The 24,626-nt window shown below is 45.0% G+C and overlaps 1 protein-coding gene across 1 annotated transcript in view; it reads left to right on the top strand.

Annotated features, from left to right (window-relative positions):
• LAMC2 (laminin subunit gamma 2) overlaps positions 1 to 24,626 on the top strand; it is a 45,219-nt gene that overhangs the window by 13,320 nt on the left and 7,273 nt on the right. The window contains exons 3-19 of the mRNA XM_035123663.2: positions 186 to 321; positions 421 to 513; positions 4,570 to 4,706; positions 7,028 to 7,147; positions 9,262 to 9,451; positions 10,343 to 10,452; positions 11,158 to 11,379; positions 13,003 to 13,173; positions 14,968 to 15,171; positions 15,935 to 16,071; positions 17,293 to 17,449; positions 18,982 to 19,187; positions 19,555 to 19,634; positions 20,393 to 20,530; positions 22,639 to 22,783; positions 23,060 to 23,209; positions 23,496 to 23,610. Of these exons, the coding sequence (XP_034979554.2) occupies positions 186 to 321; positions 421 to 513; positions 4,570 to 4,706; positions 7,028 to 7,147; positions 9,262 to 9,451; positions 10,343 to 10,452; positions 11,158 to 11,379; positions 13,003 to 13,173; positions 14,968 to 15,171; positions 15,935 to 16,071; positions 17,293 to 17,449; positions 18,982 to 19,187; positions 19,555 to 19,634; positions 20,393 to 20,530; positions 22,639 to 22,783; positions 23,060 to 23,209; positions 23,496 to 23,610 (2,511 nt within the window). The remainder of the gene's footprint in view (positions 1 to 185; positions 322 to 420; positions 514 to 4,569; positions 4,707 to 7,027; positions 7,148 to 9,261; positions 9,452 to 10,342; positions 10,453 to 11,157; positions 11,380 to 13,002; positions 13,174 to 14,967; positions 15,172 to 15,934; positions 16,072 to 17,292; positions 17,450 to 18,981; positions 19,188 to 19,554; positions 19,635 to 20,392; positions 20,531 to 22,638; positions 22,784 to 23,059; positions 23,210 to 23,495; positions 23,611 to 24,626) is intronic.

Genomic DNA, 24,626 nt, shown 5'->3' with positions numbered 1-24,626 from the left:
CTCCTTCCCCACCCCGGCTCACCCCTGTGGTTGTCCCCATCCTGCCCCAACCCATGAGGTATGCAAATGATATGGGGTAACTCACTTATTCGCATGCGACATTGTGTTTCCTTGGAATTGCTATAAACCTGATGAGAATCATAAATATTGACTCCATTGCTGTCTCTACTTCTCCTTCTTCACAGGTTCTTTCAGTGTACAGTGTGATAACCAGGGACGGTGCCCCTGCAAACCTGGTGTGACAGGTGATAAATGCGACCGATGCCAGCACAATTTCCATTCCTTCTCAGAATCTGGCTGCAGAGCTGCTGGGCAAATACAGTAAGTGCTGTCGGGTCGGTGGAGCTGTTTGTTGCTGGCGAATGTGTTCCAATGAGGAGTGTGGAGCTTCATTTGAAAATGGTCTTTTAATTTTCTCAGGAATTGTGACTGTGATCCAGCTGGCAGCACGGGCCAGTGTGTTTCAGGACGTTGCATCTGCAAGGCAGCTGTTGAAGGGGAGCGATGTGGCAGGTGTGTGCACAAAGTTTGCGTGGCTAAATGTTTTTCATGGTGCTCAGAGTTGTCATGATCAAGGAATCCACTTGGTAGCTCAAGTTGCTCTTTCACTTAGCGTACAAACCCAACAGAAATGTACGTAGCTTTCTCTCTGATTCAGAAATGGAGGCTATGTGGATTGAGTTCAACGTGCAAGCATGGGATGTGGTATCTAGTGCCAGTATTTTGGATACTGAGAACTTCAGTTTCCACTGAGAAAGCAATGTGGCTTCTGTAATATTTGGAAATGTAGGTCTTTAGTTTCTGGTGGCCAGAACAGAGCTTCAGAAGCCAGGAAGGGGGTTTTCAGTCAATGCACAACTTTCAGCCTTAATCCTTGAAATACAGCTTTCAGCCTTCATCCTGCCTCTTCTGCCCACTTAACCCCAATCTCCATTCCATTCGTATTATTCCTTCCATTTCATTCTTGCCTTTTGCTGTGTGCTAGTTCAAACATTTTTTTATTTTTTGCATTTGTATTAGTTGCTTTGGTGTGTATGGGGTGTTAAGGGAGGGTTAGTACCTTTGGTGGGGGATACGTCATGCTCCTTCTGGGATACTTGGTCCACCTTTGATTCCCAGCCTGCACTCACCTCTCACCTGTGGCTTCTAGAAGCTATCAGCATGCGACGGCAGTCACGCTCAGGAACAACTTTGACTGGCCAGCTAAAACAGGTGGGGGTAGGTTTGGTCCTGTTCATACCAAAACCACAGGCACTAGACATGCTGACCAAAGGGAAAGGTTAGTTGGTGGCAAACCCAGTCTAAGCCTATTACACGACCAGTGCAGTGCATGATGGGCTAGTAAAGCAGGCTGACTTTGCAATGTGGGCACTGCTATGTCATTAGTTGTGGTAGTGATGATGACTGGAATTTTCTGTGCTAATCTGTAAAGCACCATAGCATACCCTCCAACATTTCTTTTATGAAAATAGGCACGTCCCATTCCATAATGGTAAGGGTGACTCCCTACAGGGAGCCAGCCCCCACCATCCTAACGTCCACCTCGCCAAGCACAGTTAACAGCAGTGGGTCTGAAGCAGCCAGAGGGGGAGGAAGAGACTTGGAGGGGGAGAGAATTCAGAGCGAGGAACAATGGGAAAGCTCGGGGGGGGCAGAGAGATGCAGACAGGGGCTCAGGGATGTTGCAAAGCCAGGGCACCGACTGCTCAGGGAGGAGACTGAGAGGGCATTGCTCCTTCCGATGCAAGAGTTAAGGAGAGCGCCGTGATGCAGGTCAAGGGGGAGGCGTTTTGGGGTGCCCCGACTACTTTGCTGGCATAGGAACAGACGTACGCCATTGCTGGATTCTGATTTGGGATGAGAGGTCATGTTTTAAGCTGTCTCTACACTGTAAATAACTTAATAAACGTCTTTAAAGACAAACTGGACTCAAGCAGAGTTACTCTAGAGTAGCCACGACGACCCTCTGACAATAATGATAATTTTAATTTTAATATTTATACCCCACACATCTTATGGGGTTGCCACAGCCATTCTGGGCAGTTTTCAATATATACCCTGTTTCTCATATTTTAAGGCATCCCCATAAAATAAGCCATAGCAGGATTTTTAAGCATTCAAAGAATATAAGCCATACCCCGAAAATAAGACATAGTGATAGGAGCAGCAGCAATGCCGGCCGCGGCAGGAGGAGGAGGAAAAAAATAAGACATCCCTTGAAAATAAGCCATAGTGTGTTTTTTTGAGGAAAAAATAAATATAAGACGTGTCTTATAATATGAGAAACACGGTATACTGTAAAAACATAATAAAACATTAAATGTACTTAATTGGTTCCAGGGTGCCATTCGCACCCCGAAAAGTACTTAACCCAAGCGGCGATAGCGCACGTGCATGAACCACCGATAGAGCGTTTTTGCGCATGCGTGAAGCACGCAGAACGCTTCTGCACATGTGCACACGGCGGAACCTGGAAGTAAACTGTCCGCAGAGTACTTAACCTGAAAGTACTCAACCTGAAGCGTACTTAACCCGAGGTATGACTGTACAGCAGGAGTCAGCAAACTTTTTCAGCAGCGGGCCGGTCTACTGTCCCTCAGACCTTGCCCCACAAATAACCCAGAGATGCATTTTAAATAAAAGGACACATTTTACCCATGTAAAAACATGCTGATTCCCAGACCGTCCACGGGCCGGATTTAGAAGGCGATTGGGCCGCATCTGGCCCCCGGGCCTTAGTTTGGGGACCCTGCTGTACAGGATTGCCTTTATGAAGCTTGGGGGTCGGATAATTCCATACCCTCCAACATTTCTCCAATGAAAATAGGGATGTCCTAAGGCAGTGATGGGCAACCTTTTGAGCTTGGTGTGTCAAAATTCGCCAAAAAACCGAGCAAAAAAAGCATAATTTCGTGATATTTATAGTTTAAATAACAAAAATGTATAATTTTAATATATAACTGTATTTAATAAACCAAAAACTAATTATTTAACCAAACCAAACCCCAAACCCCTTATTTATCACAAAGTGCCCAGAGTTGTTGAGCTTTCTGGGGGGGAGCTGCTGACCAAAGTTTGGGAGGTTTTTTTTGGGGGGGTGCCCCAAAGCTGCTGTGCTTTTTGGGGGGGGGAAGAGAACAGAAATAAATGACGAATAATATCTTCGCTGGAACTAACACGCAGCACCGACATAGTCTGCCAAAGCACCCAAAAAACCAGCACAGAACGGGTAAAAAAATGAACGCTGTTACACCCAATCATAGTCTGCCAAAGCGCCAGAAAAACCAGCAGAGAAAGGGTTAAAAAACCAATCTCTGGCTACCAGCAACAACAACAACAAAGGATCCTGGTTTTAACAGTGGAGACAAGCTGTAGCGGAGACAAGCTGTAGGAGAAGTGGGAGAATAAAGGGGGGGGGACAACAACAGCGTGAATTGGCCGATGGGGCGCGTGCCAGCAGTGAGGGCTCTGCGTGTCACATCTGACACACGTGTCATAGGTTCGCCATCACTGTCCTACGGGAAAGCAGGACATTCCAGGATCAAATGAGAAACTAAGACAGCTTCTCTAAATCAGGGACATCCCTGGAAAATGGAGACACTTGAAGGGTCTGACATCGTGGTATCCCCTAATGTGCCACTGACAAGTTGCACTGAGATGAGCACATCACGGATCCACACCTTACATTAAAAAGCACATCCAGAACACATTTAAATCACATGACACCCCACAAAGAATCCCGTGAACTGCGGTTTGTTGCTGAGAATATAGTTCTGTTGGAGGGGGGGAACTATAGTTCCCAGGATGTGTTTGGGGAAGTAATGTACTTTAACAGTGTGGGTGGCGCTGTGGTCTAAACCACTGAGCCTCTTGGGCTTGCTGATCAGAAGGTCGGTGGTTCGAATCCCCGCGACGGCGTGAGCTCTTGTTGCTCTGTCCCAGCTTCTGCCCACCAGCAGTTTGAAAGTATGCCAGTGGAAGTAGATCAATAGGTACCACTATGGTGGGAAGGTAAACAGCGTTTCTGTGTGCTCTGGTTTCCGTCATGGTGTTCCGTTGCGCCAGAAGTGGTTTAGTCATGCTGGCCACATGACCTGGATACCTGTCTGTGGACAAATGCCAGCTCCCTCAGCCTGAAAGCGAGATGAGTGCCACAACCCCATAGTCGCCTTTGACTGGATTTAACCATCCAGGGGTCCTTTACCTTTTTTTTACTTTAACTGTGTGTTTGATGTGCTTTAAATGAACAGTGTGTATCTACTCTCAAACCCACATTTTCACCAGATTATAGCACAGGATAGAATCCTGTTTCTGTACCTTTGTGTGTGTGGTGAGTGCCAGTCATTCTGTCATGAATTCATGACTTGAACAAGAATGGTAGCACAGGATTTGTGGTAATGGCTGACATGAGAACCATCAAGTTTTTATTCACAGGAGGATGCAGCTATCCTGTCACAGCAGATAAAGCAAAAGTATCAGGATTGGAAATTCAACATGTCAGCTTTCTGTGTGTGAATATGAATGCACAAGAAAATAATTGTGTGGTGTGTTAATTTATCTCTTGCACAGTTGCAAGCAGGGCTATTACAACCTAGATGCAGGAAACCCAGAGGGCTGTTCTCGATGCTTCTGTCATGGGCACTCAACAACATGTTCCAGTGCAGAAAATTATAGCATCCGTAAAATCACCTCTACCTTCGAGCAAGGTAAAAAACTTCACTGGGGTTTGCCTTTTCTCTTTTTCATGATCAATACACTTGGTGTTACACTGAACTCTGCTGCCATTTTAATTGCCAGTATTAGGCATAATAGAGTTTGCACTATAGAGACACAGGGAGTAGATTGATGCCTCCGCCTTTGTCCATGCAGCAACATTCATGGCTAGAGCTGTTGGAGAATTGTTTTCAGTCCTCCAATTACACATAATTGAATATGGTTCCCACCATTGAATTTGCTTTTCCTTTGCATTGAAATGAATGGTGTGTGTGTGATTATGACATTAATTACATTAAATTTATAACTTGTGCAACTTGCATAAATAATGACATAAATTATATTAACTCACAGTCAGTGAGATGAATACCATAGTCTTTGGCAGAAACTGATTGTGATGAAGAAAAGTCAAAATACAGTAGAAATCTCTGCCTTCTTACATCCTTATTCATGGCCAATGGTGACTTCCCATTTAATAATGGTGTGTGTGTGTGAGAGAGAGAGAGAGAGAGAGAGAGTGTCACTGTAGACTTAGCTCTTTGGCTGCAATAGATTAGAGCAGATCAGGTGAATTCTGTAAGAGCTTCTAGGTCAGGTTTGATGGTCTGAGGATCAGGGGGGTATTGCTCCTGCTACAGGTTCCATACCTGGTTATTTTTCCTTATTTGGCCCCACTCTGTCCCCATTCTGAGTAGAGACTCAAGCACTACTTTGGAACTCCAGTATGAGTGGGAATGTGTCTTGTAGGTGCCCATGCTGTTTTCTTTCCCCAGGTAAATTCAATATTTTCCCCAACCAAAACCTGGTTTACCAGTACCCAAGATCTCGCTAGACTAATGTTTCATGCTCCTCTCTCAATCTAGGCATAAACACCAGTTACAGACAGAGAGTTGGTGTGTATGTGTGTGTGTCCGCATGCAAGAGCATACATGAGCCTTGATCTCCTTCTCACACATTGTTGACAAAATAATGTCTAACTAGGCTCTTGGGAAGATTTTAAGAAAGAAAGGGATTGTTTGGTCCTGTTGCTTTGCTTCTCCGTTTAGCAAACCTCATCACCAGCAAACAAACTTCAGTCCAGTAATGGAGGCAGCTAATGTTTCCCTGCATCAATAGAAAATGTAAAATTGATCCCATATACCTACAAGATGGGGCAGGAAATGATAGCCTTGTGATAAAGGATATATTATGCATGTCACTCTCCAATTAAATGGTCATTCCTTCAGAAGGATCACATATATACAGTGCTTTTTCAGGGGGGATGCAGGGGTACGCATACCCCTAAACATTTTGTGAATCTGATGGCGGCTTCATTTCCTTTCCCAGTGATTTTCTTGAGTCCAAAAGAGAGTACCCCTAAACTTTTTTTTTAGAAAAAAAAGCACTGCACACATATATATGCCAAGGTACAAAGCAAAATTGCCTCAAGCAATTGGAAAGGATAGGACAGGAAACAAGGAAAAATAGGCAGCCACAACTTTGGTTGTGCTTCTGGCTTTTTAAGTGATGGAATTTGAACAATAAGATGCAGTTATGTGATTGCCTTTCTTAAGAATGGTGTGTGTGTTTGTGTGTGTGCACTTGCACACTTGCACACCCTGCCAGAAAGTGCTTCCACTTATGTTCTTTCTGAACCAGCAAAGCAGCTGGGAATGCCCATTGCAGGTGTAGAGTGCATGTCAGAAATGCCCCACCCCAAAAGTATTGCAGATAGAAAATGAGCATATTGGGGGGAAGGCTAGGTTGATTCCCCACCCCCACCCCAACATGCTAGTTTTCTATGTGTGGGTCAATATTCAAGTGCTCAGCACTCTCACCAGTAACTTGAAGTACTTGCTACAGTCCAGAAAGCTTTACCGCCTGATCTCAGGACGCAAGGGAGAGGAAGGCACGCTTGGCAAATCCACACCGTGAGCAACTCCCGCCTGGAAACCAATGTCCCATCACTGTGGAAGGACATGTGGATCCAGAATTGGCCTCCACAGTCACTTACGGACCCATTGTTAAAACCGTGTTTATGGAAGACAACCTTACATGGCTACGAGTGATCGCCAAAGAAGAAGAAGAAGAAGACTGCCTGATTCTATTTACTGTAGAAATGGGTCCTGTGACCTCTTGTGATACAATGCTTTCCTAAGCATTTGACATCACTAGTCTGACATGAGCTTGGGGACATGGCTTATCCTTTCTTCGGACTGTGTAACATGAAAAGAGCTGTTTGTTGCTTCTTTCCTCCAGTCACGTTTCCTGAATCGTTGGGTATGGTTGGATTTCCAGCTCACTTTAATTAGCTGTGGGTTTCCTTGTATTCCAGGTGATGAAGGTTGGCAAGCTCAAGGAAATGGGTCTCCTTTGCAGCTCCAGTGGTCTTCACATTATAAAGAAGTTTATGTGGCAGCAAGAAGGCCAGATCCTATCTATTTCATGGCTCCAGGTGTGTGTTTCCATATCCCGTGGTGAACAGGAGCAGTCACAAGGACAATTGAACTTCACAATTTATTTGCCAATACTATCAAATGTCTCACAAATTGACGCCTGTTGGTCTACTTGCATGCAGAAATCCTAGTACAGATTCTTGCTGGCTTGTAGACAACTCTAACACTCAAGTTATAACAGGAATTGCTCTTAATTCTGGAGAATTTCCTTCTGCCCTATTTTAAATGTGTGTTGAAAGTGTGCTTACAAGACTAGGTTGAATTTCCAGAAAACTTGGCATGGTTTTATGTCAACAGATCCATTCATTATATCCTACCCCCAACCACAAATCCTGAAATCCATGGCTGGAATGTCACTTTCCTCATGTCTAGAATCATGGAATCGTAGACGACCCAAGGGTCATCTAGTCCAACCCCCTGCAATGCAGGAATCTCAGCTAGAGCATCCCTAACAGATGGGCATCCAACCTCTGCTTAAAAACCTCCAAGGATGGAGAGGCTGGAGAGTCCATCACCTCTCGTGGGAATCTGTTACACTGCCAAACATCTCTTACTGTCAGAAAGTTTTTCCAAATGTTTAGTTGGAATCTCCTTTCTTGTACTTTGAAGCCATTGCCTCGAGTCCTGCCCTCCAGAGCAGGAGAAAACAAGCATTCCCCCTCTTCCATGTAACAGCCCTTAAGATATGGCTATCATATCTCCTCTCAGTCTCCTCTTTTCCAGGCTAAACATACCCAGCTCCTTCAAGCATTCATCGTAAGGCTTCATTTCCAGACCCTTGATCATCTTGGTCACCCTCCTCTGCCCATGTTCCAGCTTGTCAGCATCCTTCTTAAATTGTGGTGCCCAGAATTGGACACAGTATTCCAAGTGTGGTCTGACCAAGGCAGAATTGAGTGGTACCTTTACTTCCCTTGATCTGGACACTATACTTCTGTTGATGCAGCCTAGAATAACATTCACCTTTTTTGCTGCTGCATCACACAGTTGACTCATGTTAAGCTTGTGGTTCACCCCTAGACCCTTTTCAGATGTACTGCTAGTAAGCCAGGTGCCCCCCATCCTATATTTGTGCATCTGGTTCTTCTGCCTAAGTGCAGAGCCTGACATTTGTCCCTATGGAAATTCATTTTGTTAGCTTGCGCCCAGTTCTGCAGTCTGTTAAGGTCATTTTGAATTCTGATTCTGTCTTCTGTGTCATTAGCTACCCCTCCCAGTTTGGTGTCATCTGCAAATTTGATGAGAATATCTACAAGAAAACAATACCCGAAAAGATGTCTATAGTGTCCTTAAAAATGAGAAAGCAAAGATGACCTTCTCAGAACAGAAATAATAAATCTTCAAAATGCACCTAAGTGTGCACTGAATCATTTTGGTTGATATGAGCTACTTTGAAAGATTTTTATCTGATAAGTGGGATCCAAATTAAATAAATAAGCAAGGATTTAACCATGAAATTAGAGCCCACTGGCAGCCACATTTTTTTCACCCCCCCCCCCGATATTTATAGGCTACCCATCTGAGTTCAACTCATGAATGACGGTTCACATAATATAGATTCAGTACACTATCTGCAATACATAATATACAAACACGATATAATTCTACAATTCCCCCAAATTAGAAAACCAACATTAATTTTAAAAATCCACATGCAGTCCATGATATAAAGCAAACTTTTCATAGCAAAACAATTAAAGGAAACACATCTCAGCCTTCATAGTAGTCAGTCACATGAAATGCTCATGAAACATAGGTCTTCAAAGCTTTTGCAAGGAATTGGAGTGTGTTAGCCTTCTGGCAGTCAGATGAGAATGAGTTCCAGAGCTGTGGGGCCACCATAGAAAAGGCCCTTTCACTTGTGTCATCCACAATGACCTTAGTTGAGAGCAAATTTTAAAGCACTCTGTTGTTAGTCTTCATGTTCAAGCAGGCTGGTATGAATGGAATTGGGGTTATAGGTATTGATGGGGTCCTTTGAAAATTCTCCTTCCTGCTATACCTAAGGCTAGTCCTGTCAAATCAAGGTCACATTTGCATTACAGGTCACATTTGCATTTTACTTGCAAATGCCGTACTTTGAACTTGTGTTTCTTTTGTGTGTATTTTGTAGCCAGGTTCCTTGGGAACCATCAACTAAGTTACAGCCAGAAACTGTCTTTTGATTATCGTGTGAACCGACCTGGACGTCACCCTTCACAACATGACGTGATCTTGGAAGGAGCTGGTTTAAGAATCTCTGCCCCACTCATGCCTAATGGAAGGATGTTGCCTTGTAAAGCCAGCAGGACCTATACATTCAGGTAAAAGGCTTAGGACGTAAGGGAACACCCAAATGTACCCTGCAGAGCAACTCAAAGCAATGATAGACAGGTTTTCCTCAAAAGCAGCTTGCCCTCCGCTACGAATCTGCAACGTGCAACTTCTGGAGATTTGTGCATGCATCCTTAGATCATGCTCTCAGTTCACACAAAGTAGAGTTGAGGCCCTCAATTCCTAACCAGTGCCTTGCCTGACCTGAACTGAATGTGTAACTTGTACATGTCCCAGAGAAGTTGCCCACATCAATTCCTGGTCCATAAACCCACTTTATTTCTTTTTACGTTGTCTTCAATCACTTTTATTGTGATGGATTCACCTAATGAGCCCTCTTAGTGGAAGCCTTGCTTGCACAACAGTGCCTCTCCCCCTTGTGCCCCTGCATCCCCTGAAATTAGCTCAAGGGGTGGTCAGGAGAACCCCCAGAACAGCATTCTTCTGTCTGACAAACTGGAATACTTGCGCAGACAGGATGGTTGGAAGAGTGTGATGTTGAATTCCAGCCATTGCTGCTCATGTTGCAACATGTTCCGATGGTAAAAAATATCATTAAGGAAACGCAAGTTGCACCCTAGGCACTGTTTGTGAAGACCTAAATGCTGGATTTTGTATTTGTTTTTGATTTCACTGATTCTCAGAGTAAACTGAATTTTATGCTCCTTTCCACATTCTGTGCTTCCTTGGTCACAGAGTGTTCTTGTTTTCTCCATCTTCTTTGCAGTTCTGGCCTTTCCCTTTGGTCAGCAGTTCAATAACAGTGTGCTGTAGTCTTCCATGTTCTAAAAATTCACTCCTAGTTGCATATTGTACGAAGTATGGTGGTGCAGAGACTGCTCATATAAGTTCTCGTGTCTTTCATCCCCTCCTACACTCAGGTTGGACGAGCACCCAAGCAGCAACTGGAGCCCTAGGCTGAGCGGCAAAGAGTATCGCCAATTAATTGGGAACCTGACAGCTCTTCGGATCAGAGCCACTTATGGAGACAGTGAGTTGGGAGTAGGATAGTGAAATCTGGGCTAAAGAATGGGTCATATACATTTCTTCTGATTATTTATTACTTTACTGTTTCTGCCTATAAGCCCTATTTTATAGCCATTTCCTCTCTGCAGGTCAATTGCATTTCTGTGAAGGATCAAGGGGGCAGCAGTGTAGCTAGCTTGGTGTGGGGGGCGTGTCCTGCAGCCAGGGGCGGGGCAATCCACATGTGGAGGCGGGACAAGCCTCTCCTCTGCCTCCCCCTCAGCTGTAGGGTGGTTGAGGGAGAGGCAGTAGGCAGAGGCAAGTCCCATGCCGCCATTTCAGGTAGCATGCAACCTGCAGGCACCTAAGCCACCACGCCACTCCCAATTTTTTTATTTTAAACTCATTTTGTCAACCCCCCTCAGTGATGACACCCGGGGTGGACCGCACCCCCTGCACCCCCTTCCTCCGCCACTGCAAAGGGAGGGGGAACAATAGAATAGAATAGAGGGTGTAGTTTGCACCCTCAGCAAACTACAGTTCCCAAGCACAGGTATATAATGCAAATGTACCATGGTAGCATAGATGTGCCCCACACCTGCTCCCCAAATGTCAGCTCTGTTCTGATTTAGACATGATCCAGTTGAGATTCTGGGATATGTGGTATTTTATCATGTTGTGTTCCCAGGGATATTCACTATAATGTTCCACCTTTTTTCTTTTTGCTCAGGCACGGGGTACCTCAGCAATGTCCTTTTGGATTCAGCGCAGCCAACCTCTGGCACTCCAGCATCCTGGGTGGAGAAATGTGTCTGTCCGGTTGGGTACCAGGGGCAGTTCTGTGAGAAATGTGCCCCAGGGTACAAGAGAGAGGATCCTGCTAGACTCGGTGCTCTCAGCAACTGTGTGCTCTGCAGCTGCCAGGGAGGAGGAACCTGTGACCCAGATACTGGTAGGATAAACCACAGTCAAAGAGCCTATTCTTGTGGACGGACAGATTGTTTATTTATTTGTTTGTTTGGGCAACAAGCAGGTCTCTAATATAAAAAACCAAGTAGCTCACTTAGGGCCATCTTACACAGTGATCCAGCTAGGGATCTTGTTCATGTGATGGAAGAATGGGCATGAGAAGCCCCTTCTCCCACTTCATGTACAAGGTAATGTTTTGCTGGGGTGGCACATGTGGATTCAGGATACAGTCATTCAGGATGTACGTAGTGCCTCTGTTGTTGCTAACTGGTGTGCACATGGGGAGGTGTGTGATGGATTGTGTTGCATAGGTAGGATCCCCACCAGGATGGTGTATGAGCAAACCCTCTGAGTCCTGAGAAGCTCAGTTGACTTCTAAAGATTTCAGAAAGGAAATTCAGCCCATTGTGTCTTGAAGTCAACTCTGCATTGAGAGTTCCTGGTAAAATCTCAGCAGATGTGGTCATGGAGGGGATTTGGGTTGATATTTGTTGGGATGCAGGTAACCTTCAGGCATTGGAGCAACACAGCAAGGGAAATACTTTCCCAGGGTTACATCCCATGCTGCTGGTGAAATGTCTAAAGGCCCACCACCACAGGAGGAGGAGGGCCACAGAGATATACCATAGGTCTCTGCCTCTCTATCACTGCCTGGCCCAGATTGGATGCAGTGGGTCATATCTAGTGTTAATCACACTTAGACCCATTGAAGCCAGCAGTCTTAAGTCATGCCCATTTATTTCAATAGCTCCCATACTGACAAATCATAGAATCATAGAATTGTACAGTTGGAAGGGATCTCAAGGGTCATCTAGTCCAACCCCTGCAATGTAGGAAACTTGGCTAATGCATCCATGACAGATGGCCATCTAACCTCTGATTAGAAACCTCCAAGGAAGGAGAGTCCACAACCTTCCAAGGGAGACCATTCCACTGCTGAACAGCTCTTACTGCCAGAAAGTTCTTCCTGATGTTTTGTCGGAATCTCCTTCCTTGTAGCTTGAAGCCATTGTAACTTGAAGCCTTCCAGAGCAGGGGAAAACAAGCCTGCTCCATCTTCCATGTGACAGCTGTTGAGATATTTAAAGATGGCTATCATATCTCCTCCCAGTCTCCTCTTTTCCAGGCTAAACATACCCAGCTCCTTCAACCATTCCTCATAAGGCTGTCCAATGATTGGTGATAGTCCGATGATTTCATGATAAGCCCTCATCCCCCATAATTGTGTGGTGCCCCCCCCCCCCGGGCCGTTATCCATTATTGAACTACTGTGGAATGAGCTCTCTCTCACACACACAAATATTCCCTGCTCTTGCTGTAATGTCTATAGGGCATAATGCAAAGAACTGACTTTAAGGTTGGAGGAATGAGGAACTTGGGGAACTGAAATTGACAGGTCTTGCACGCAAACTTCTACTTTAATGTTCCCTTTCCCCCCTCAGAATCATATTTTCAAACGTTTATCTATGCAAATGAAACAAACCTTAGAGCCAGGACTCTCAGGGGTCTAATGCAAGGTGCACAAAGAGCCTCAGGCAATGTGAAACATATATTGAGAAGCTCCACTCTGACCAGCTGCTCCTCTTCTCTTCCTGCCTCCATCCAGGAGAATGCTATTCTGGAGATGAAAGCAGTGCCACCTGCCCAACTGGTTTCTACAGCTTCCCCTGGAGCCCACAGAGTTGCCAGCCATGCCCGGGCCAAGGGGGCCAAGGCTGTTCAGTGCTGCCAGGGACGCAGGAAGTCATTTGCAGCCATTGCCTTCCAGGAGCAGGAGGTAATGCCCATGTTCGGATGGTTAACCAGACTGCATGCTCTTCTTTCTGAGGCCAGCTTTTCTTTCCCTAAGGAATGACAGGAGCATAGCAAAAGTTGTGTTGTGTGCACTGTGTGTCCCAGGGCTAGGTGTTTGTGACAGACACAGGTTTGTGAACCTGAATCTCCACCACTTGTGCAAAAATCTGCAGGGGTAAGATGGGATGTGGGAGAGGGGCATTTAACTCTTTTCTGCACTCCCCTTGTCCACCCAGCCCCTCCCCATCGGGATTCCCAGCTGCATGCTGGAAGAAAAGCATTCAGTTGGGTGCTGAGCTTGCAGGGGAAGAGCTCTGTGCGGGATAATCGTTAAGCTTCCTTTACCCTTTCCTTGCCACCGCCTTTCCTTCAAATTGTGCTTCCCACCACCACTTTGTCAATATTCTGTGGAGACTTGGATTTCTAGGCCCAGGTCTTCGCTTTCATGTCTGCTTTCTGAGGTAAACCTATGTCTGTGCTGTACCGTTTCAGAGAGCATGTAGGGCAGGCTTCCTCAACCTCGGCCCTCCAGATGTTTTTGGCCTACAACTCCCACAATCTGTAGCAGGGGTGTAGCCAGGATGAAAATTAGGGGGGCAAGGGGGGCCAAGGGGCGGGGGGAGGGGCCACAGTGGGGCAAGGAAAGCTCCCTTCTCCCTTGCTGGCTGTGGGGCGGGCAGAGGAAAGCCAGGCAACCGCTTTGCGCGGCTCTGGGGCTTTCCCTCCACCTGCCCCACAGCCAGGCAGGGAGAAGGGAGACGGCACCGGGCGGGCAGCGGGGCAGGCTGGCCAGCGGCCCTTCTTCTAGGGGGGGCAACTGTCCCCTCCTGCCCCCCTGCCTACGCCCATGATCTGTAGCTAGCAGGACCCAGTGGTCAGGGATGCTGGGAATTGTAGTCTCAAAACATCTGGAGGGCCGAGGTTGAGGAAGATGATGTAGGGGATCATGATTAAATGCAATGTAATAAAGGGGGGGGGGGGAAATGGAGAACAGAAGGAAGAGTTTTTGCCAAGAAGGGGGTGGGAATGCACCCGTATACGATCCATTCCCATATAAAACTAGCATTGAAGGGAGAAGACTAGATTATAACATTTGCCCTGACATCTGTTTTTCAGTGTGGAAGGAATGCTTTTGCATGTAGGCACATTAGTCACGTGAACCCACTATCTGTAGTCTCGGTGGTACAGCACCGACACAGGCAGACCTTGACTCAGGCAGGGAAAGAGAAGGACCATAATGAAATCCACATTCCCTACCTCCTGATTCTCATCAAATTTAGTCATTGTCATTGGGCCTGAGCTCTAGGCAGCTAGACTGAAGATGAACCAGGATTTGCACCAGGGTACTGTAGTCAACGGATAAAGTCCGAAGTCAGGCCCAGAGAGTTAGGGCTTCTCCAGACTGGTGTACTTTTGAATGCGACATCACATGGATGCAATAATAGTATATATGAAGAAGCTTTGTACTGGAGCACCCACACATTCTTCAGCTTTATAAGTTGTTATGTGGTGTAAGGTAACTGCATTATTGCTGCCTGGAGGGCCCCTCTTGCATTATAGCACAACTAAACCAGGAGAAACCTCCCCCCCCCATGCCATTTGTGGTACTTGCAACAATTTTTGTGGACAGTTCATATGTGTATTGTGGAAATTAGGGGTGGAGCAGGACTGCAGGCACCCTTTTCTCAGGAATGCCAGCATCATGTTCAGAGGCTGTTCATGCATTGCTTGTTCAAGGCATCATTTGCTTGTCCTTCCTTCTTCCCTTTCTTCTCAGGCTCTCGCTGTGAGTTTTGTACCAATGGCTATTTTGGAGACCCCTTGGGTCAGAACGGCCAAGCACGTCCCTGCCAACCATGCCAGTGTAGCAGCGTTGACCCAAATGCTTCTGGGATTTGCAACCACTTGACAGGGGAGTGCAAGTGCAAGGACGGATTCTTTGGAAATCCTTTATCCATCAACCCAGCAGAGAAATGCCGAGGTATACATTATCATCTCATGCAAGCCAATTGCTGGCTTCAAGGGCATCATTGTTACCAGCAATGCACACCCAAATAATTTTATAAGAATTTGGACCAAACAGGGTTTGGGACAATTGGGGGAGTCAAAGGGCTGCTTACAAACCTTTCCCTTCCAGGGATAAAACAGCTCACATAAATCACTCCTACTGTCACATCCAAATGCCTTACCTGGGTGGGTAATGTAGCTCTCTAACAAAGCTGTGACTTGCAGAGCTGCCTTCAGATCAGGGCAGGGACAGACCTTGGTAATCTTTCATAACATGGTGCCCTTTGTGAGGTCAAAATTGGGTGCCCCAAAATGGATCCTCTCAATTATGAATCTTCTCAGTTTTGTGCCCCCTCAGCTCAGCACCCTGTGCATGGGAACCATATGCACTGCCCTAAATCCAGTGCTGATCAGGGATGCGGAGAATGTGATATTTCAGATGCAGTTGGAATCCAACTCTCATATTCACTAATCATTGACTGACTCCTGATGGGAACTGGAGCACAACAACATCTGGAGGTTTCCAACTCCCGCTCTAGGGTTGAAGTTCTGTTAGGGCAAGACACAGAAACTACTAATACTTTGTAGCATGTGGGCTGGTTAGGTGAATCCCACCCTCTGACATGATCCCACACTTTTCAAATTAATGTTTGAAAATATGAGAGAGATAATATGCATTTTGAGATACATTATGTTTATCCCCCTCCTGACCTTATGCTTTTTCTTACTCTACGCAGCTTGCAATTGCAATTCTGCAGGTTCTGAGCCATCACGGTGCCACAGTGATGGGAGCTGCATTTGCAAGCCAGGGTTCGAAGGGCGGAGCTGTGAACACACCCATTGTCCAGCCTGCTACAGCCAAGTGAAGACTCAGGTTGGCTTTTCCTTCTTGCACTTTTGTTACTATAGCTATCAATTGTGTATGAAATGTTCCTACCCAATGCGCTGCTCTCTGCTTTGTTATTTAGGTGCAGAACAACTACGATTGTTAATGCAAAACCTCCCACTGGAGATGGGGGAGAAATTTAGTTTGGTTCATATTTTAATGTGAGCCTATCTAATTCCAAAACAATATGCAAACCAAAACAATGCTATGTTTTGAAATTCGCACTGCTCTGAATTTCTCAATGCAGTTTTCCAACCAAAAATATGCATTAGGGGAAGTGTGCATAAAACTGCATAATTAGTAAAAATAACATTTAAAATGCATAAAATTAGGGGGGGGCTTGCAAAATGTGCTGCCTGATTAACTGAGGGCATCTGCAATGAATCGTGACATGTTTTACTGTAACTAATTAATCTCAAAAAGGTTAGGAATCAGAAAAGAAAAATAAATAAAGTTCATTCTATTTTCTTCCCGGAGAATGGTCTGAAAGCACAATGCTCTGAGACCTCTGGGTATAGAGAGGTATATAAATTAATTTAATCAATAAATATAAATATATTTTTATTGTCTTATCCAACTCTTTGTGACCCCGTGGACGAGAGCACGCCAGGCACTCCTGTCTTCCACTGCCTCCCACGGTTTGGTCAAACATAAACATAAACAAAAATATATAAATAAGCCAGCCAGCCAGCAAGCAAACAGGTCTGTCTCAGTAAACGTCTTGGATGGGATTCTCCTAGGAATTGCATGTAAATTATTTCAACCCTTTGGAGGAACAGCAGAGCACAAATGCAATAAAAAATATTTAAGACGACATCTAGGTAGTACCTTCTTTTAAAGTATCATTATTATAACCACTTGATAACATTAAAATATTATAAAACAATTCCTTCCAGCATCACCTTAGAGACCAACTAAGTTTGTCATAGGTATGAGCTTTCGTGTGCATGCACACGAAAGCTCATACCTATGACAAACTTAGTTGGTCTCTAAGGTGCTGCTGGAAGGAATTTTGTTTCGACTACGTCAGACCAACACGGCTACCTACCTGTAATTAAAATCTTAATTATTTAGAACTGGAAGCTTCTTAGGCACCTGTTTTGAATCATCCAGACTGCATATTTTTGAAGACTCTGGAGCTGCTGGCCAAGTCTTTGCATTCATGTCTTTCCATTACTCGCTCACAGATTTCTCCTACCTTGTTTCCAGGTAGACCAGTACCTCCAGCAACTGCAGGGCCTTGAAGTGCTGGTCTCTCAGGTTCTTACTGGTGGAGAGACAAGAGATAATGCAGAGCTGGAGAGGAAAATGAGAGAGGCAGAGGATATGCTCCAGCAAGTCCTAAGGGACACCCAGAGCTTACAAGGTAACTCGAGTCTTTCTAGATCCCTTTGGAATGTGACATACCCTCCAACTTTTCTCTGATGAAAATAGGAACGTCCCATTCCATAATGATAATTTTACTATTTGTACCCCACACATCTTACAGGGTTGCCGCAGCCACTCTGGGGAGCTTCCAACATATATAAAAATAGAATAAAACATGAAACATTTTTAAAAAACTTCCCTGTACAGGGCTGCCTTCAGTTGGCTTGGGGGTTGGATCCATACCCTCCATACTCCATACCCTACAACATTTCTCCAGTGAAAATAGGAACATCCTAAGGAAAAGTGGGACATTCCGGGATCAAATCAGAAACCGGGACAGCTTCTCTAAATCAGGGACGTCCCTGGAAAATAGGAACCCTTGGAGGGTCTGATGCGATTATAGGAGAAATGAGAAAGAAAAGTGGCTGAGTGCAGCCACAGAGGTAAATAAACATCAATACAGTGGTACCTCTGGTTACAAACTTAATTTGTTCCGGAGGTCCTTTCTTAATCTGAAACCGTTCTTAACCTGAGGTACCACTTTAGCTAATGGGGCCTCCCACTGCCACCATGCTGCCACCGCGCGATTTCTGTTCTCATCCTGGGGCAAACTTCTCAACCCAAGGTACTACTTCTGGGTTAGCGGAGTCTGTAACCTGAAGTGTTCGTAACCTGAGGTACCACTGTATCTAGAAAAAGTTCTTAAAAGCAAAATGTGAACACACAACCCTCTTGAACACACAATATATGAAAGCCTTATTTTTCTATCTCCTGGGACTTAATTCTTTTAGAAGGCAGAAAAAGGAGGACTGCCAGTGGTGTTCTAAAATGTGATGATTTCGTGCATGTGTGTATTCTCCAGCCCTTTAAGCTGGTGGTGCTAGGCTTTGAACCAGAGCCTCCTGCATTCAAAGCATGTGCTCTGCCACTGAGCTGTGTACACCCACCCACTGACTCTGCAACCAGTGCTCTCCCTCTTCTTGTTTGTGAAGGCATGGACATATGTTAGTCACAATCCACACCTGTCCTGTAGTTTATTGAAAAATGCAGCATTTTGGTGCATCCCCTCCCCCCCAACCCCCTCAACTTTGATCCAATTTGAAAATGTTAGCCTTGTAAAGACATATATATCTCTGCCCAGTGGTAAAGGCAGAGAGCAGCTTGGAAACACACCCAGCCATACTGATGCATACAATGACTGGCTCGTGTGCATTGCAGTGTAACCAGGAGAGGGCTGCTTTGCTGCATCTTAAGGCAGTCATATGTGCACAGCCATGGTCTTTCCCCTCAATTCATGATTCATGTCATAACGTTACACAGTTTTCCATGTCTGTGTCCATTCTCTCCCCTGCTTCTGACCACTTACCATAGTATGTGGCAGAACTGAGAATCTTCAGGTGAACTCTCCTCTTCTCGGTGGGGATTTCCCCCAGATTGTACGAATTGTTTGCTCTGTTTGTCCACCAACAACCACGTGCCCATTCATGTTGCATTCTCCAGCCTAATGTCAAACGTTATCCTTTCTCCAAGCTTCTGACAGGTCCTTGGGGAGCCGCCTGTCCAAGATGAAAGTTCAAGAGTCCACCTACCGGACCCGGTTGGAGGAGATCACGGAGACTGCCAACAGGTTGCAGTCTTTGGGCAGTCAGTACCAGAGCCAGGCAGAAAATGCCAGGAAGCTTGTTGTGAGAGCTCGCTTGGATCTGGAGCAGAGCAAGGCAAAGATGGGAAGCATGGCAAGTATCTGTGTTCTGAAATACTGTCATTTGCTAGAGAAATGCCTAGCAAAGGGTGTGTGGTGCAATGTATCCTATATCTATGGGACATGCTGCATACCCCTTTCGAATTCCTACCAGTGCTGCTCTGGCCTGCCCAGAGGGGTTTGGAGACAGAGAGAAGAAACTACAGAGAATGAGTAAAAACACTTTGGGAGGCACTATCTTGTGACCGGTGGAGCTGAGAGGCTTTTAGCTCTCTGGTGGACCCTGAGGGTGGAAAGACTAAGAACCCCTGGGCTATAGTGTAATTATAGCATAATTATGCTGAGCTGTGGAACACTGCTTCTTGGAAGCACACATTGATATTTCTCTCTCCCCCACGCAGATTATTCCATCTTTAGACCTCCCTGGAGGGTCAAACCAATTTTTAATCCTGGCACAAGAAGCCATGAAGTTGGCAAACAGGTGAGTTGATAATAATCTTCACTAGGCTGCTCCTAACATGCTTTCTGTCACTGGGCTTGGTGTTGAAAACATCAACACCTAATTTTTTATTTTTTATTTAAAGAGCAGTAATTTTATAACACTGAAGTGCAGATATGGTTACCAGCTTGCCTCTGCCTTTAGGCGAGAAAACTACTCCAATTTCCAGGGGTCTCCTGTGAAGGTAGCTTTAGGCCCTTGTAGCTGCTACCGTAGTTCATTCCCATTGGTGATGGCTCTTGAATGCCAGACCTTGACTTTCTGATGGAAGTGGCATTTTTTTTAAACATATCTTAATCAGCAACTTCCAGTTTCTATGACCACAGCACACAAAGGACATGAGCCAGTTTCAGACATAAGAAAACAAACCACAGTTTCCCAGGTTATGTGTCACAGGAAATGGTGGTTTGTTTAAGACTGGAAGCAAAAGCTTGCAAGCATGAAAGAGAAGAAGGGGAGGGAGGAGGGAGTGTGCAAAGCCAAAGCTTCCTGTCATTTACATAGCAGGAAACACAGGATATAGAGGATATAGGAAGCTGATTTCACACACACAACTCTGCTTGTGGGTCTTAGGATCCAAGTCCCCGGAACTCTGCTCCTGGGATTGAGCAGGCTATAAAAACATGTCCAAGTAGCTAACTATAATGCTGTATCATGTTATTTAGGTTAGAGACAAGGAGGGTGCTGGCTGTGAATCATCCTCTCCCCACTTTCCCATATGGTCTCTCTTTGCCTTCTAGGCACATGCAGCTGGCAGATACGATCGAGCTAGCAGCCAGGGCAGCGGCAGAAGCCTCAGAACAGGCACTGGGATTGCTGCGGTCATCTGCGAGTGGAGGAGACATCCTGCTGAACTCTGTGCCAGGGCTCCACAAAAAGTGCGTCCAGCTGTGCTGCTTTGAATGCTTTTTCAGTGCTGGGCTTGTTCCCTTTCTCTTCTCGGTTGACTTCATGTCCCTTCCTCATTATTTCATGATATTATTATTATGATTGCTAAAAGCATTTTGAAATAGGACTGGAGTTTTTCCTGGGATAAGGAAAACCCAGGTCATTTAATGTGGATAATAAGCTTCCTGTACCTCTTTTAATTCTCCATGGTTCTCCAAAAAGGAGCGCTTGAGAAAATCTGGATTGAGGGTGAAAGTTAATGGAGAATTAATAGTGGTAGGAAGCTTACTGTTGACATTAAGTGACAGTATTGATGAGGGCTTAAGCATTTCCTAGTCCATTGTTCTATGACAGGGGTGCAATTTTTACCATAAATTGACCATTGTTGTGAAGCTTGCTTTATGTCAGTAAAGCATAAGGGACAAGAGGACTTAAATGACAAGCTTGGAAAGTCCCCAATTCCCGGCTTGATTAAGATCCAAAAGGGGAATCCCAACCGGAAAAATGCTTAGTAGATTAAGAAAAGCTCTTATGTGAAAAGAACAGGCAAAACAAAGAAAACATCGAAGACAAGGGAGTGAGAGGTTAGTTAACAGGGGCCCCATATCCTGTTTGGTGCATGTGATGAAGATGTGATGCAATTCCAAATTCGGAGCTGCTTACCACAATAATGTTTATTGCAAGATGCAAAATATGTTTACTTAAAATAAAGGCCCACAAGATTGCAGATGGGAGTGGGAGCCTGGCAACGTCTGCAAGGCCACATATTTCCCACCCCTGACCTAGAGACAGATTGCATCCCTTTGAGGGAGCCCTCTCATGGGCGTACCCAGCGAGGGGCGGGGGGGCAGCTGCCCCCCCAGAAGCAAAAAAAAATTGCCGTATTTTATGGGAGAAAGTTCTGTAGTGTGGTTGGTGAAGCTATAAAAGAGAGATTAGGGTGCTTCTGGGGAGCCCAGCTTTAATTGGGATCAAGTTTGCTCTTTCCATATATGCAGTATCCTGGCCAGAGTTCTGCTTCTTACAGATGCTGAAATGTGATGGAATGTTATGAACAGGCTTTTATAGTAAGAATATTACCATGAGGCATGATTATGAGCTCCCCATGGGACATATTTCTGGTTATTTTATGTGAACTAAGGGTACTGTTTTCGTTATCAACCTTTTATATGCTGTTGAGTTGAATATAGCAGGGTTTTAGAACCTTCCTTTCCCAGGAAAAAAAAATCTCCAAGAAAATGTGATGGAAATTTTCAGAGTTGGCAAAAATTAACAAACTAGATCTGATCAAGTCAACTGAATAATTCATGTCACAAAAAACTGGGTGTTTAAGAGTGATGTTAAAACATGTCCCTTATTTTTATTATATTAACATATTATTTCATTTACTATACTTCTCATAATAATATATAATTATAGCAACACTTGCTATTTATATAGTATGTTTTTAATATTCAAAGCTCCTCACAGACATCTTTTTTGATCATTCTTTACAACAACCTTGCAAGGAGCTGAGTCATTTGAGGCCACTTTGTGAATTCATGACTGAGTTGAGATTTGAACCAAGTGATTTGTGCTGAAATATTAATGAAGAATAAACTACCAGTATCAGATGCAGAAAAGACTCAAGTAGTATTTTATAATGGACTACCCTTGCATTGCCATGCACAAGAGTCTCTCCTTTGAACAGCAAGAGAGATCATGGAGGTTCCCTTCTGGCTTAGTGGGGCTCTCAGAATTAGAATACAGTCAGTGACTGGCTCCTGGCCCCCATGTGCGTCAGGAGAGCAGATAAATGCACCCCACCCCCATTCCACCCTGCCCCCGTTCTGTCCTTCTGACGCATTGAGTGACACTTCCGGCCCGGGTTCGGTGCATGTCTCTTTTGGACACACGTTAATCAGTCATTGCCTGTCCTCAAAATCCCTGTGGTTTATGAGAGTTTATGAGAATCACAACATGCTTGGCCCCAAATCATCATGGTAGATAGGCGAGCCCAAAAGCAGAATCACTTCCCTTTCTTGGGCTGAATTCATACATTAACTTGGTGAAAGGGAGTTCCACACTCCTAGGCTCAAAAGTTATCTTCCCATTTCAGATATGATGAGATAAAGTTGCTCTCAAGCCAACTGGAGGCTGATGCTGGCAAAGCTGCATCTGATGCTGACAGGGTCTACCAGAGGAGTCAGATGGTGCTTGACTCTCTGGCTCGCTTACCAAAGGTCGACACAAGCTTCTTTCAGGTGAGAGGTGTGTGTGCGTGTGCGCTCTCTCTCCACAATATGTGGCCCTTCAGATGTTGGACTCCAACTCCCATCAGCCCCAGGCTGTGTGGCCAGTGATCAGGGATGATGGCAGCTGTAGTGCTAACAACACTGGAAGGGTCACCAGTTCTCCATCCTTTATTTAGTCAACAGTTGTTTGCACTTCTTAGATATGGGTGGTCTTGATAGAGGTGAAGAGAGGCTGCTTTTTGTGGCAGCTGTGAAGCACTCTGAACCAAGTGATGCTTTTTTCAGGAGGAAGCCGGTCAGCTCCGGAAGAAAGCAGATTCTTTAACTGGCTTAGCGGGAACGTACATTGCAGAATACAAGCAGCTCCAAGGCAACACGGAGCGTTGGGAAGAAGAGATCAAAGAGCTCTTGCAAAAAGGACAGAACGACAGACTGGTAAAGTATATCCATATTAGCAATCAGGGAGACCATTATTGGGTAAAGGGCTCTGGGATCCCTGAAATCTTTAGTCACTAGCATGGCAACTTTATCCACTCCTAGCCATTTATGGGTTTCTAGGCAAGTGTTATGGGCATGTTTTTAGGGCATGTCTATTTCACTTAAGGAATCGAAACAAAATAGTTTTTAATTAGTGTCCTTGAATTCTCCAGTAGAGGGCATTTTTATAGATCTGGGAGTGGGGCTGTATTTTCATGTTTTTTATTTTGTTTGCTTGTTGCAGGTGTCTGTCCAACTGATGTCTCGTGCCAACCTTGCCAAGAGTAAAGCTCAGCAGGCACTGAGTGCTGGCAATGCCACATTTGATGACATTGACAGCATCTTGAAGAATCTTAAGGGTGAGTTGCTTAACAACTGCTGGGGGTGTTGTGGTGTGGCTTTTCTGAGTAATGGGTGGGGAGTTCATTGAGGAGGAGGCCAGAAGAAGCAATGGCATCCATGTCCAGAGTTCAACAAAAATAAAATTGAAATTTGCATCAAAACTGTTTCACATGTAAATAATGTAAACAACAACAACAACAACAAAACAACAACAATTTATGGTTTGTACCCCACCCATCTGGCTGAGTCTCCCCAGCCACTCTGGGCAGCTTCCAATCGAATATTAAAACAATACAGCATTAAATATAAAACAGGGCTGCCTTCAGATGTCTTTTAAAAATAGGATAGCTGCTTATTTCCTTGACATCTGTTGGAAGGGCATTCCACAGGGCGGGTGCCACTACTGAGAAGGCCCCTCTGTCTGGTTCCCTGTAACTTGGCTTCTTGCAGCGAGGGAACCGCCAGAAGGCCCTCGGCACTGGACCGCAGTGTCTGGGCAGAACGATGGGGTTGGAGACGCAGGTGCTTGGGCCATTTGCAAGGTATAAATACAATGAATAAACTCCAGGGTAGGGATGAGGGAGATATTTGATTTTGTTTGAATTTTAATGAAAAGCCACTTAATTCTTACTTCTCAAACCAGTACACAAACTGAAACTCAGCAATTCCCCCAAAATTGCACGTTTGAATTTTGCAATGCAGTTCTGCAACCAACCACTGTGTACAAAAACGAGTAAGCAAAGTGTCGATTCAAATGCATATATTTGTGAAAATAACATACAAAATTGCTTTTCAAAAATACTAAAAGAGGTTTATTAGGAGAAATTGTCCTAAAAGGCTGATAAATGTTCACAAGGATTTTCAAATTGCTGTGGAAATGTGGAGAGCTGAGCTTAAGATTGGAAAAATAAGAAACTAACATTGACAAATTTTCCCATCCCTATTAGAGGGTTGGGACATGGGTGGCGCTGTGGGTTAAACCACAGAGCCTAGGGCTTGCCAATCAGAAGGTTGGCGGTTCGAATCCCTGTGA

This window comes from Zootoca vivipara, chromosome 7 (genome assembly GCF_963506605.1).
Source record: "Zootoca vivipara chromosome 7, rZooViv1.1, whole genome shotgun sequence".
NCBI lineage: Eukaryota > Metazoa > Chordata > Lepidosauria > Squamata > Lacertidae > Zootoca > Zootoca vivipara.
This window is presented reverse-complemented; position numbering and strand designations above follow the sequence as displayed.